The sequence below is a fragment of the Folsomia candida genome, unplaced genomic scaffold (assembly GCF_002217175.1).
Source record: "Folsomia candida strain VU population unplaced genomic scaffold, ASM221717v1 Fcan01_Sc006, whole genome shotgun sequence".
In the NCBI taxonomy this organism is placed as follows: Eukaryota; Metazoa; Arthropoda; class Collembola; order Entomobryomorpha; family Isotomidae; genus Folsomia; species Folsomia candida.
Genome location: NW_019091198.1, coordinates 7,214,147 through 7,228,584, shown reverse-complemented (window position 1 = coordinate 7,228,584; position 14,438 = coordinate 7,214,147). Strand labels below are relative to the sequence as shown.

The window sequence follows — 14,438 nt, the reverse complement described above, 5'->3', positions numbered from 1 at the left end:
CCTAGTCTTCGTCGAACATTGCACTTTTATGCGGGCAGCCTACAGATACATATTCCGAGTAAATAGGTATTCGTATTATGGAGACGATTTCCAGTTAATCTGGAACATGTAGATACACATTCTTCGAATTAGCATAGAAGACAGCTTAGAAAATAAGTATTTGACATTATTGGATACAAATTTTACGAAAAAATGATTTATTGACACATTGGAAATGACCAGGAAGAAATTCATCAACGAAATTTATTCCTAATTTCCTGAATGACATTTTAGAGTAAAAAAATAATAATTTCACAAATCTCTCCAGCAAGTTGTAATCCCCGATGATGCACATTACATGTCCTAACTTAGAATAAATGCATTACAGACTTCCGCTTACTTTTTAAGCTTTTAAACTGCTAAATAATGAAAAGAAGCTAAAACAAATTGAGAGGATGAAAATACCCGTGAAATTGAAACGATTCTATTCTCGAGGATAGAAAATGGTAATGTGAGTATGTATGAAATTTATCTGGCATATGAACTTGTATGCGTTATGAATGCACTGCTTGCCACACAATTTGTACGACATGATCCTCATACAAAGCACGTCCTGTAAGACCTCACGGCCAGGGAGGAGAGCAGTCAGGGATTATTTCCACATCTGACGACCAAAAGCATTAGAATGGGGCAATAAACCGCAGAATAATTGTGAGTCGATATGAAAACCTCGATCGCTTTCCCTCCGCCCTCCGAGACTTCCAGCGGATATTATGTCCAAATTATTTGGCAACTTATGCGACACATTGGATTTTAATTTACTCTCCAACCAAAATCATGCACCCTTTTGTTCCATCCGATTAGTAGATTCGTCTTATTTTGAGAAATTTAGAAAAATTGTGCTGATATTGTCAACTGACTCGTCAACAGTATCGTGTTCTTTGGATGAACCTGTTTTATTATTCATGTATTAAAATCACAGTATTTACTACAACTCTACATTACGAAAGATTGGAGTCTTTCTTTGTCAAGTTGTCTCCATTGTGTTCCAAATCGGCGGAGAAAGCGGGAGGGAGGGAGAAAGCGAGGAGCCCATAAGCAAGCAATCTCCCAAATCAACTCCCCACCATTGAAGACGACGCTATTTTGGCTTTGTGAGAGTTGGAGGTATGTTTGTGTCTACGTTTATGTAAAAATGTCAACCGGGCGGGCGGAGGAGGGGAAATAGTTCTGCTGCTGCTTCTTCTCTTCTGCATCCCGTAATCGCTTAATAATGCTGAGTGTGCTCATCCAACGGTATTTATGTGCCCATCGAACAAATATGAAGTTGGGCGACGAGGACGACGACGACGACGGTGGCAAAGGGCAAGGATTTGTCGACAACTGTAAACTCATTCAAAAGTTTTTATTTGGCTTGGTTTTTGACAACTTCTCTCCACATCCATCCAACAAGAGCGAGGGTCGCTGACGACGACGAGGACGACGACCAAGCATTATTGACTTCTCGCACAAATCAAACTACGTTCTGATCACGTTCCAGCGTTTTTCGCGGGAATGCTGATTTTTAACATTATGATATTAGATTCAGAGCGGAAGTACTGGGACAAATAACTTTGAGGTACTTGAACCTTCACTCGTTGCTAGAACCAAGGCTTATGTGCTCTGTGTGCTGCCTGTTCATTCACCTGTCAACTTGTGTAGTTTGGACAACATTGGCAAATTTTGATTGATAGAAACATATATTTTCGACATGAGTCCATAGATAAGCTCGATCAAGAAAGGTTTCGACATTCGACATAACTTACGATAAGCAAAGACAAACTTGAAACTTGTAAATTTTTAAAAGTCATCCAAATGCGATGACCCAAACAAATTCTGTGGGGATGACCACATATGATTGAATTTAGCATTACGAATCACAAATTGATATACAAGTTAACCCCACGGTCCCATAAGCAACAAATTTAATTAAGATATTAAAGTCCAAGAAAGAGTTTCATCTGCAATTAAAAAGGAACCCGTTCTCAACAGAAGGATGTGCCGTACACATCTGCAGAGATGCATATTCAAAGCACTATGATCATAAAAGAGGCCCTTTTCTCACAATGGTCGAACTTTATACTTTATGCATAACCTCGCCATTTCAATGCCCAGTTAAACCGGTCCAGATTCATACACCCACCCACCAACCCAGGGAAAAACCTCATCGAAAAACATAAAAGCGTGCGAGTTGAACAAACGGAATGAATGATTAGCTCGTAATTTGCATGAGTGTGAGATGGAGCTTCTAATCCCTTCAAATGAGACTTTCTCATCTCGACCGACCGACTGACTCAAAACTTTCTCTTTTTTTATTCCGTCTCTAAAATAAAATTTTCTTTCATCACTTAATCCCGCTTGTTACTCTTTGCAAGTTCCACGTAAAGCTAACGCACGTCAAAGTAGCAAACCATCCGAGATGATTGTTTTATTTGTTGCCATAATTTTCTTTGGTATTCTGAATTTTTAAGTATTTCTTCCCCGCCCTCAACTTTCTCTCCGTTTGAGAGTCCAAAGAAAATCATAAAATCAGTTTTGTTTTCTAGGTTAGCAAACAAAGCCCAATTTTCCTCCTGTTTGGTTGCAGCAGATTTTGGCTGTTATTTGCTTCAACCCTGTTTAATCTTGGCGTAGGGAAAAGTGTTACTTTTGATAGTTAATTCATGAGCAGACTGCCAGATGAAAAATAAATATAAAAATATTTTTTTGTTCTTTCTTGGAAGAACGAGTATTCGAAAGTAAGTAATTCAGTATTTTAGGGTACGATACTTGCTACTGTTGAGAATCGTAATTCCAAATTCCATGACGGAATGCTTCTTAAGTTGCGAGTTTTACACTCAAGTTATTGTGTATCGAACAAAGTTTCGATAGTTTTCAATCCCAACTTTTCAAATGTTATTGCTCTGTTGATGAAAGTTAATTCAAGGTGAAACCCAGCCCAAGGGAAAAGATTTATCCCATGATGCTCCGCTACTGTAGGGAACAGTGAAATTAAATTTCTTGAATAACTCTAATCCAGGATTAACCATGAGCCAGAACCAATTTGTGTGAGTGGAAAGACCATTGAAACCACAATACGGTGGACACAGCAAACGACAAACATTCGTCTTTCCTCCTTCGTCATCGTCCAGGGAGCTTCATTAAAATTGTGCAGGAGAATGCTAACCAAAGATCAAAAGTACTAGGGCAAAGGGGAGCGTTTTAATGTATGTAGGAGCAGTGAGCTACATAAATGGTCCCATCAAATCGGCCAGAACAACAAGCAGAGGCACCGGTGTAGATACTGAGGACTTGAGACTTAAACCTGAACGATTGTATGTTTAATAACTCCGGAACGGTTTGGAGTTTTCCCTCTAAAATTTAGAAATAGTAGGATGAGGTATTTTAGGTCGTGTTTGTATCTATAGTCATGTATAATAATTTACTACAATTTAGCCAACAAAATCAGCATCACAAAGAAAAGGTTTTCAAAATGTTCACATTTTAGGGAACCAGTCTCACTATTTACGTTTTCCGTTTATTTTACCAAGAAGGAGGGATGAGAAGAGGGGAGAAAATTCGTTCCCGGGCTGTTAGCTAGACTATGTACTCTTCATGACCAATTATAAAGTCACCACCAGTACAAGAGTTTCCATCACAAAATAGCAGCAGAAGAGGCTGAATAGCAATAACTACTCGAGTTACTACTTCCAGCTACTTTCTCTCCCAACTTTTCCGGACGTATAGGCAGGTGACGTACAAAGCAACCTGATTTCACGCTAGCCAATTTAAGCATTTACAATACATCAAAGTAAGTGAACAACATGTTTCCGAGTAGTAACATTCGCTCAGGCACCAAATTTTTGTGCCTGACTCTCCAACTAGGCAACCAGTAGGCGGCCGAGGAGGAAGACGCTCATCCATTCAGCCTTGCGATGATAGTGACAGACTTAATGATGATCCCGTACCCGGACGACAAACTGGTCTTACCAGATAGGATGATAAGTATAAAAAGTATTAGCCACGACCCTGGCACGTTGCGTTGCTTTGTTGTGTCCTCATTGCAAAGACAGGAGAAAGAGAAGGAACGATACAAAGCAGGGAAATGTGGAAAGCTGAATGTGTCTCAGTCGTGTAAGTAACCTCCAAGTAGTCCCAAAGGCCTTCATGCACATAGAAAATGCTACCTCCGTGGTCTACCCTCATCTAATCACCGACAGGACTAGTCAATGGATAACCACCAACCAACCAACCAACCAACCAACCAGTAGCAGGCAAAGCAATAAATATTTACACTGATCTATGTATCTCGCCATTACTGCGAGGAAGAAGAAGAATGCATGTAAAGGTTCTTCTTCCTTTAAACTTGAAACAACGTCTTGATCTTCTGATGAGTACGACAATGACGAAAAGACGTGCGGGTCCGACTATGTAGAAAAATTATCCGATTTGTATGTAATAAATAGTCGTATGGGTATATGTATACGTGGATCTAGGCAAAGTGTGCCACCAACTTTAATCAGGCCTATCCATATCTTGATAACATAATTTCAGACAAACCACGACTCCCACTCAAGCCACCATTGTCTTGCGGTGATGCGGTTTTGTAAGATTATACGCCAGGCGTCCAAGGGAATTGGAGCTGATTGCACAAACTTATGTAAAATTTGGAGCCAGCATTTCCCCATCAGGCTTTGAGAAATTGTGCGTAAAGGACATACCCTATGAAATAACACATGAAATCAGCCCTCTCCTCCTACGCCAACCACAACTTAGTCCGCTTATCTACTCTCCGGCCTAAACTCCCCTTAAGCAGGAGTAGCAGCTAAATAAATAATAAATGCAACTGTTGGGTCGTCGTTCCTCCAAGAAAACAAATATTGCTGACGTGTGCATATGAAACAACGATTAAAACGCTATAAATCAATTAAGAGAAACTTGAAATTTTACATGAACGACGAGTGTTCGCCTCTCTGACTAATCTCAACAAGGGAAAATGATGATGACGGCTGGAGCATTTCTGTAACGAATGAGTAAATACAAAATGACAGGAAGGGGAACTCTCTGTTGACATTCTGCAGTTTACCATTGTTTCAATTTCAACCCTTACGCCCCACACACCTTGTGAAAATGGTCATGAAAACGGGCGTTTATACAACTAAATGCCAGCCATACTTTCTGGCTCACTTTTCCCTTCCGACTTCTGCAGTTGGAGACAACTTTGAGTAGAAATGTGTGTCAAGCATGAAATCTTTGTCCAACTTGGAAGAAGAAAAAGTGAGCCAAGCAAAAAAGGCAGTTCTCCAGCAGAAAAGGCAGTGTTGGTTATGACAATAAATTTCCGGGTGGGGAGAAATTGGTCCTATATAATGCCATGCTTGGAAGATCTCTCTTCTCCTCTTTTGCCGAGAAAGCAGAGGTTGGTGTGAAGTGGCAAAGTCCGGTATTTATGTGGCAATAATGTGTGTGGTGTTGTGTTGGTGGCAGAGCAGAGCTTGGCGTTGGAAGAATCTCCACAGATTTGCCACCGGTTTAGCATCACATTAAACAAAAGATGTTTCCTCGTTCTCAACTCCTCTCTTTGCTCATATTTGTGATATACGAGCCCACTCTGCGTCCTTTCCTACCCTCCAGATTTCTTGCTTTCAAGACCTGTAGGGGTTTGTGCTTAGGCTCTCACAAACAGTGCATTTAGCTCAGTTTTAATTAATTACCTACCAAAATTATCTGATTCGCCAAATTATGTGCAGTTTGTCGATTCAAAATGGTACGTTTCTTCGAAAGTTTGTATGTTTAATGTAGGAATGCATGTATAAATTTAGAGTGGAATATCCGCGGTCCGCGAGTAGCCTTTCAAACAACCAGGATGGAAAACCTTCGGACCTAATTACATGCCCAGAAGATTGACAGTTGGCTGATGGATCACCAGAAATTGAGCATCCATCAGGTCACAGACGTCAAGTTGTTGGATATGGGAAGACTCAATATTTAGAAACAATTTTCTTCCTGCTCCTCTCTTCCTATCCGGCCGTTCCCAATTCAAATGTAAATATGCACTCTCTTTCCCAAAAATTGTGAATATGCTACGCATATTTTGGACAGATTGATAGACTGCAGAATTTAATGATTTGTTGAAGGAAGGTTTCATACCCGTTTCGTATTTTTGATACGAAATTTCAAAACATTTACCTAAAATTATTGAAAGATTGTCTTTACAACCTTTAAAATTTTTCAAGTGAATATTTATTTACAAAGAAAAGGCACAAGGCTTCTACGCATTTAAATATTTATCAGCATGGGCGAAGGCAACAAGCGATTGAGTAATAATGTACGTACATATTTTCTATATAAAAAATTTGAATTGTGTATGCATGTTTGCCGTCAAAAGATTTATTGTGCTGAGACGATTCGCTGGTATATGCGAAAATATATCACGATGAGGCCTGACACCCACCCGAAGAGCATATATTGACACTTTACTTTGAGAATATGAGTGGAAGCAGCTCATTTATGATTCATCGACTTATGTTTCACTCAAAGTGCTTTCCCTCAGTTCTCCTTCCTGGAGGAGGAGGAGGAGAGCTAGTGATGGCACCTGGTACTCGATTAATGGATCTTTTAGTCCCTGATACACATCAAATAACCTCGTGTTCCATCATAATTTATTGGGCAACCAATTTCACCTTGTATGGAATTTATCTGGCTCCCTCCTCCTTCAAATTTGTTAATAACCAACTACGAATATGCTTCACGGTGACCCAGCAGGTTGTTTGACTTCAAATGCTCTTGACTCTCAATTCCCTCCACTTGAACTTGTATCAAAAAAATCCGAAAAAACTGGTTCAATTTCCGTAAAGAACGCCATTTACCTATTTTCATTCAGAAACATTCTTAGCAATGTTTCTATACAAGCTTTATGTAATAAGAACCAAGTATACGAACATGCGTGGCTCCATCACGTCACAAAAATTAGATTTCCTCGCATTCAAAGACTATCCTAAAACGCAATGGGACAATGTAACGTAATGCAGTATATTTACTAATGCGCCGACTTGGTATTTGTGTTTATTTACAATTTGTAGCAGCCCAATTAATTGGAAGCAGCAGATGCAGAGGAAGCCGTATATACACCATGGCACGCAATATGGCCCAGCAGTTTCATCCAATAAATGACAGGATCCACAATTTACAAGGCAATTACCCACAACACCCAGCAAGCTAGCGAATTGAACCTTCACCCAGCACCACCATACATGCCATCAAGTCGGTCGTCGGTGCAGACGTTTAGCGACAATTATCCGCATGTCTCGCCAGGAAATTAACACCTCTAAATGACTCTAAATCAAACACAGTAACCGCCTAATCATTGTTCTGCTGGATGGGCTCTTATTTTCCCACACATTACTTACTTTCAGCAGCAGCACTGTATTTACTATGCTACGCATAAATAACCCCCCAACTCTCATTTATGCGTGGTTGTCGAGAAAAGTGAGGCGAATAATTGCATCAATTTGAAAACGTATGTCATCCAATTAGAACCAATTACTGGTCCCAAATCTCAAATTATTTTAATATGATGATGGATTACGTAGAATGTTTACTTGGCGAGATTGCTACATAATTCAATATATTTCTAGAGTTATTGAGTACGAAGCTAATAAGCGTATTGACACAGATGATATAAACTTGTGGGCTTACCAGATATGGCGAGAACAGAAATGAACACCTTCAGAGACGTCCAATTCATGGTTCAAACAGGGAAAAATTCGACAAGGTAGTAAAACAAACGCCGCCAAGAGTAAGCAACCAAGTCTGGAAAATAAATCAATCATTTTAATCAATTACTTATGCGTACATATAGATCGACTAATCAGAGTTGTATGTATGTACGTATTGCATATAGGTCGGGTACATGCATGCTAAATTTCATTCCATCCATATGCATGAAATTATTTTGGGTGTGCTTATCTAGTCGTTCGTGTCTTTTACCACCCACCAACAATCATTTGGTATCAATATCCAGCCGTAATAAAAAAAACCTAAAACTTGGAGGTGTTAATTGCAAAACTGGCCCCCTCGACACGCAAGCCGTCTGTGTAATACGAGACGAAAGGTTATTTCCAGTCTGGACTGAGGAACGCCGGTGTGGAATCAGGGTTGACAAGGGTGTGATGGGTGTGAATGGATTTGGTTAGTGCACCGACGGGATCAACAATTGAGCAGTTTCTTTGTCTTTTGATTCACATCTTCTCGCAGACAGATTCCTCGTGGGATTTTGGCATGTCATCTCCGCCAAAGCAAATCTCTCTTTGTGGAACATCTAAACCAAACCAAAGTCAATTTCTCTTCCTCCCATTCCTCCCCGTGTACATATGTAGACACACACGTCTCATCCCATCGGGAGGCTTGTGGGAGATGTTGAAACGTTGAAATGAAACCCCTCCAGCCATCAAATGGAAAGGTTAGGCTAATGTTTCACCATCCTATTCTTCAAGTTGTCTATCATCCAAGAAATTCGGATTTGATCAAGGAAATGGAAAATATTGGGTTGCTTCGTGAGATCTTTCGCTTCAGGATGTTTCCAATCATGCCACATTTGCCAAGTTTTTGTTTCCTTACGTTAAGATACACAAAAAGTTGTAGGCTTGAACTGATATGAAAATTATTACATTTAGCAAGACCATATCGGCATGTATCATATTTTAGTCCAGTAAAATTTTCTACGACGGCGGCCACCGCATTAACAATGAGAAGTGTTTGATGATGTGTTAAACACGGGAGATTCAACCTGGAATTGCATCACTCTTAACCGGGTATGAAATGAAGACGCGTTTATTGTTCCACATCTTCTCAGACTTGTTGAGACAGAATCGCGAAGGAGGGTGCCTCGGGTTTCGGAGAACGTAAAACCAAACCAGCCACCCACCCTCGCGCTACTTGCTGTAATCCAGCTCCGGCTTTGTTTTGGTTTATAAACTGCCACAAAAACAACCCACTCGTTAATATGAGGAGAAAGGGATCAACTTACCGCGGCTGATCTAAGGATGCAACAAAGCACGAGTTTTCATTTTGTCTCCTCCTCAACATTTAGTTCAGGGGGAGAGAAACTCGTTCTTCAAATGGAAGGAAAACTCTCACTGGTCTTAAGAGAAACCCCATCATTCCGTTCCTTGCGTGCCATTGTGTGTGTGAAGAAGTGTAATCAGAGAAACGTGGCTCAGATTAAATGGAATTTGTAAGGAAACACTTGATCCTCTTCTCTCGAATCTTCATCACCACGAAAAATCTGATTTGCGTTCAACTAATTAGAACAATTCTTCCGATATGAACTCTCTCGAGAAGATTGTGTTCTTGGTCAGACGTGAAACTCATAGCCGAATAAATTAATTTAAAAAATATTAGGGATGCAATTGTTATCATTTATTTCCTACAAATAGCGAAATTTTTTGTATGATACGAACCGTGCAAATATTTCGCATGAGGAAAAAAACCTGTCTGTTTGGATAGGTTACAATTTTGAACTTGCTGTCTCACGCACCCAGCACATTTGTAAATATGTATGAATAAATCGTGTACACTGAGCAAGACGTTGAAATATTTTGCTCGAAGCTGTTTCAGGAAATAGAACAGGAGAAAGTTTGCAAAATCAGAAGATGGGATGGAAGGGAAATGATGTGTAGGTAGGTACGAATGTATACGTATGCACGGATGAAACCATCTGATAAAGATAAAATGGCTCCGTTTGATGCCACAATGGTGGAGATCAAGGGAAATTGAAAAGGTGAACTGCGTGTGAAATGAAATAAGGAATCCTCGCAAAGTCTTCCCTTCTCCTTCTTGAGAGAAATATAAACCCAAACCAGTAGGAAAATGATGTTTGCCCAACTTTTTCTTGTTTGGTTTGTTCTGGTTAAAAAATGTGGTTGGTTGGGTGCACTGCAACTTATGTGACTAGCAATAAGGAAGGACAGACTTTCTCAGTAACCCGACCTCACAAAAGCACCAGCTACCTTTACTCCTCTCTCTCTCTCTCTCTTTGTTCTCTTAAATAACTTCCCTTTGAATGGGATGAACTCAAAAAACAAGGAAATCACCAAAGTGCTGACGAAGACTGAAATGCGTCTGTAATTCCCTCCAACAAAACCAACATCTATACATTTTCAACAGCATCATCTCTCTCTCTCTCTCCTCCCTTCCCGAGGAGCTGAGGTGGGTAGTGGTGTGGTGCAAGAGAAAGTCAAAATTGGTTCGTTCAAGTTATTCGTATAGGACAAGTTCTCCATAAGAAAAAGGGTTGTGTTGCTTAGTTGCTTTGCTGGTGGGTGTGCATCAAGTCCCCTCTTCTTCCTTCAAGTAGTCGCCTCCACTTTAAACCCTCACGAACAACTTGGTCTCCACCCAACCAAATAAAATGCAAAGTACAATTTTCCCAAGTATGTAGCAACATTGACACAAAAGTGTTTCCCTTGTTTGGATGGCAGAACGTGCGAGTTGAGCTCATGCGAAGGATTTAAAATACAGTCGAGCTTCCTCCTCCTCCTCCCGACTTGAAATTGTAGTTAGTTTTACACTTGCATTAAAAATTGCAGTGCATCCAATAATATTTTCCCATCCAGGCCCATGCACTTTTCGAGCTTTTGTACTTTTATTTAGTTTACTCAGTGCAAGACCTCGCTGGTGGCAGGACAATTGGTTTGTGCTGGGCGTCCCGTAAAGTGCGAAAGAAGTAATAGCGCACCATTATCTTCGCCTCGAAAAGAATAGAGAAAAGCCAGCAGCATTGCCCCGCATCGCTAACATCCGTTCGTCGGCTTTCCCTAAAGTGACTGAATTGGTCAGAAACTCATTTAGTTCGTCTTCTTTCTTCTCGTACTGACCACGACCATCACGATTCTGGACTCATCTCAAATCTGGTCCAGGTCTCTCCTCCCCAAGATTTCAGTAAACCCCGGAAATTCCATCCAAATACTGCAAACAGAAAAGAGAAAAAAAGCTCGCCCGGAATTCGGACAGTGAAAGTTATGAAGTCAATGCTGATTCGTTGAATGTGGTATTTGACGAAAAAGATTCAATAAGTCGTCCTTTGCTTTGTACACATGACCCAAAGATCAAGATCAAACCGAGATGTGAAAGTGAGCGAGGAGATCGAGAGGACCACCGCACGGCCACCACCACCACCAAACATATTTAGGAGTGATCACTTGCTATCTCAAAACAATCATGTACTCCTTCAATCACGTAGCTTGGGGAAATCCGAGGCAGAAAGGAGAGAGAAAGCATACGAGACGATGAGGCGGAGTGGGGGATGGTGGAATGCGGCGGATTGAGGGCATTCTGCACATGGGGACGCTTGATACCATCAAATTCCGAATGATATTACCTTCCTCCCATCACACCACCACCACCATCAAGTCGTCTTTGCTGCCTTTTTTTGTTTCTCGGGGAAGGAAGGCGAAAAAGTGACCCTCTCTGGTATCGTATTGTCCTATTTTATTTATTTTCGTTTTAGCCCATTCCATCCACAAACCTGGGTTTTGCTAGTTAACTTGGGACAGGAGTGTGGAATGGAAAAGATATAAAGACTGCTCCCACCCTGTGCAGGCAGGGTCTTATCTATCTCATTTGCTTGTGGTGGAGGTGGAGGTGGTGCAACCTTGTCTTCACGATTTGAATACAACTTGAATGAGAGAGTGAGAGTAAGCAAGTCGAAATACTTTGCGGATTTCAGGAGCTGAAGATAAATAAAAAATCAGGAACAAACTCAATCTGAGTCAGCACAACACGTTGCTTTCTCTTCTCTTATGCAATAAAACCCTTCAGGGCACCCACCGTCAAGTCGCTGTTACTCCTCTGCCACGGCTGTCGTGTTCCAATTCGAGCCTAATCTGCAACTAAACCCGCAAACAAGTCAAGTCAAACAAGCCCAGACGAGGCAACGTTTAGTCAGTCACTCATTTCCCTGAGAACGATATCCCTTATTTAATCAACACACCACCCAACACAAATGTCACAACAATTTTGAATTTAAATGAGACCAAGACAATAATATCGTTGTAAGAGTTTTAAATTTCTCTGTGCAATCACCAGGTTTTTTCTGCACGGGAGGATGGATATGAGATAAAATTGTTTAAAATGAGACCTTGAAGAAATTTTTTCCACTTTTTTTTGTCTGGAACTGTAACCCATCCGTTGTTGGTTAGCGAAAACAATCAGGTCGGTAAATTAGTGGGGAGAAGAAGGGTAGAAATTCCTGTTACAGATTTCTCTTGTACGTCTGAAATAATGGGAGGAGGAGGAAAATGAGAACATGTATCGTCTGTGTCCCGTCTGCTGGATTTGGCTCCTCAGTGTTCAGGATTGCCCCCAAGCATTAATTTATTTTTGTTTCCAAACACACTCCACGACTACTCGACACAACCAGCACTGCACCGTTGTGAACCCTTCCTTTCTCGGCTTTAAACCACCAACGTTTCAACAAGGAGATTTGTTCGCTTTGTTGTACATACAACTAACTTGTTGACTTTTCTCTTTAATCCGACAAACACACGGTCCACCCACTGTAGCACTAATAATAATCAACAAATACACAGATTTTCTCCTTCCTTCCTTCCTCCTGTGTCAATTTAGCCTAAATTATTTTCAGTTTTCAGTCTATTATTAGTTGCTACGGGGGTTTGAAGGTCTACACAAAGAAGAAGTTGGTGGATTGGAGCGATCACTGCTTAGCGAGCGATTCGAGTTTCAAAACTGACAAGGACTTGGAGTCGGCAGCCGTCCGTGGGTAGGTTTCTTCTGGAAATCTGAGTCTTTTGATACACACTCGAGAACGGCAGGAAGGGGGAAAGCTGCTCCAATCCGGCAGAAGATGATGATGGGGAAGGTGCTGATCATGATCTACGTTTGCATGTGTATTGGTTTTAGCTCAGTCAGTCAGACGCTGCTCATAATACCCCCAGAAACACACACCTCGGCCAAGAATGTCGGATGGACGCTCGACTTCTTTAAGAAAGAGGGAACCTGAGAACACAAGTTTGGACAATGTTAATTACTTACTACATGATGATAACATATTGACTCTAGTGATGAGATGCTAGCACAATCTTTAACTGAAAATGGTAAATGCTATCACATCAGTGGAATTATCTACAATTGAAAGTGTCGAAAACATTGCGAATAATGGAATTCACGCGACCCTAGAAAATTATTCTCGTGTAAAAAGGGATGAAACCGGATGGGTGGGATGAGACATAAGTGGGTGCTGATGATGATCAATTAGTATCGAATGGAATAAGTGGGTGGGTGGAGAGGCAAGAAAATATTTCCGCAGACATTGTTCCAAAGAGGAAGAGAGGGGTATGGTTACCTAATAATACGAGTTGCTGCTGCTTGGATGGCTGATAATCAAATATTTGCCGTAGGAAGCTAAGCGTATGTTGATGGGTTGAGAATGGTTCGAGAACTGATGCGGGCTTCCTCCTTCATCTCCTTCAAATACCCTCACTCACTTCTCACAAGCAGGACCACCACCGACCGACCGACAAATCCGTGTATCCACTCAAATCTACTCCCCATGTCAGACACCAGCACTCTCGCTTTCACCCAGGAACAAAGACTGCGAGACGACGACGACGACGATATTTATCCACTACTCACTCCAACCACGGCAGGACTACTGTGGGGCATCAGGCCTTCCGAACCTGCATATATGGGCACAAAGCATTTCGCAACCACGGCCACGTTCAACTAACCCAAGCCTTTGTAATGTTGCAAAATGGGGACAATTTTAACCTTCACCTGATTACACGGTTCCTCCTACAGTCGCGTTGCAAAGAATATTTTAGTGTTTATTGTAGGGGTTGAAGTTGAGGAGGTTTTCAAATCCTACACACCCAATTTTATTTCTAACATGATTCCTCCTCAGGCCTCAAAATTCCCTCGTACACCCGCTAAAGAAATACGCAATAATTAAACTAAATGTATCAAAAGGTTTCCAATAACAATCACAATTTTTGATTCCAGTTACACAAAATTCACAATTGTACACTTGTCCAAGGAGTAAACTGGAGTTTTGCGCACATCACACTGAAAAGTCGTACGTACAAGATTGCAGTCCAACTGACCAATTCAATTACTCGAGACACACAAAGGTCAGAAAAGTTCAATCACTTCGATAATCTTAAGACTACAAGACTCGTTCCTCCAAGGTTACTGAGAAGTCGAACCAACTACAACATTGACCTTCGCATAAAACGAAACATTGCTTTCATCCTTGAAATTGAGATGTATGTAATGATAAAACACAAATTAAAACGATTCCTACGTCAACAAACATACTCGGTGACGATGATAATTATTAAGGTTTTCGTTGAGTTGAGGATGCATTTCCCCAACTTTCACTTTCCGTCACGGGTTGGTTACGTCGTGAAAGAGTTGTTTGAAAC

General features: G+C 41.0%; 1 protein-coding gene across 3 annotated transcripts in view; it reads right to left on the bottom strand.

Moving 5' to 3' along the window:
- Positions 1 to 14,063, bottom strand: part of LOC110851365 — a 41,941-nt gene extending 27,878 nt beyond the window's left edge. Inside the window, exons 1-3 of one of the 3 annotated variants that reach the window (XM_035853022.1) lie at positions 13,361 to 13,781; positions 12,137 to 13,014; positions 7,696 to 7,809 (exon numbers count right to left, since the gene is read on the bottom strand). In XM_035853022.1, the coding sequence (XP_035708915.1) occupies positions 7,696 to 7,744 (49 nt within the window). In that variant the 5' untranslated portion in view covers positions 7,745 to 7,809; positions 12,137 to 13,014; positions 13,361 to 13,781. The other 2 variants (XM_035853024.1, XM_035853023.1) reach the window with 2 other exon arrangements.
- Positions 14,064 to 14,438: the final 375 nt, after the last annotated feature.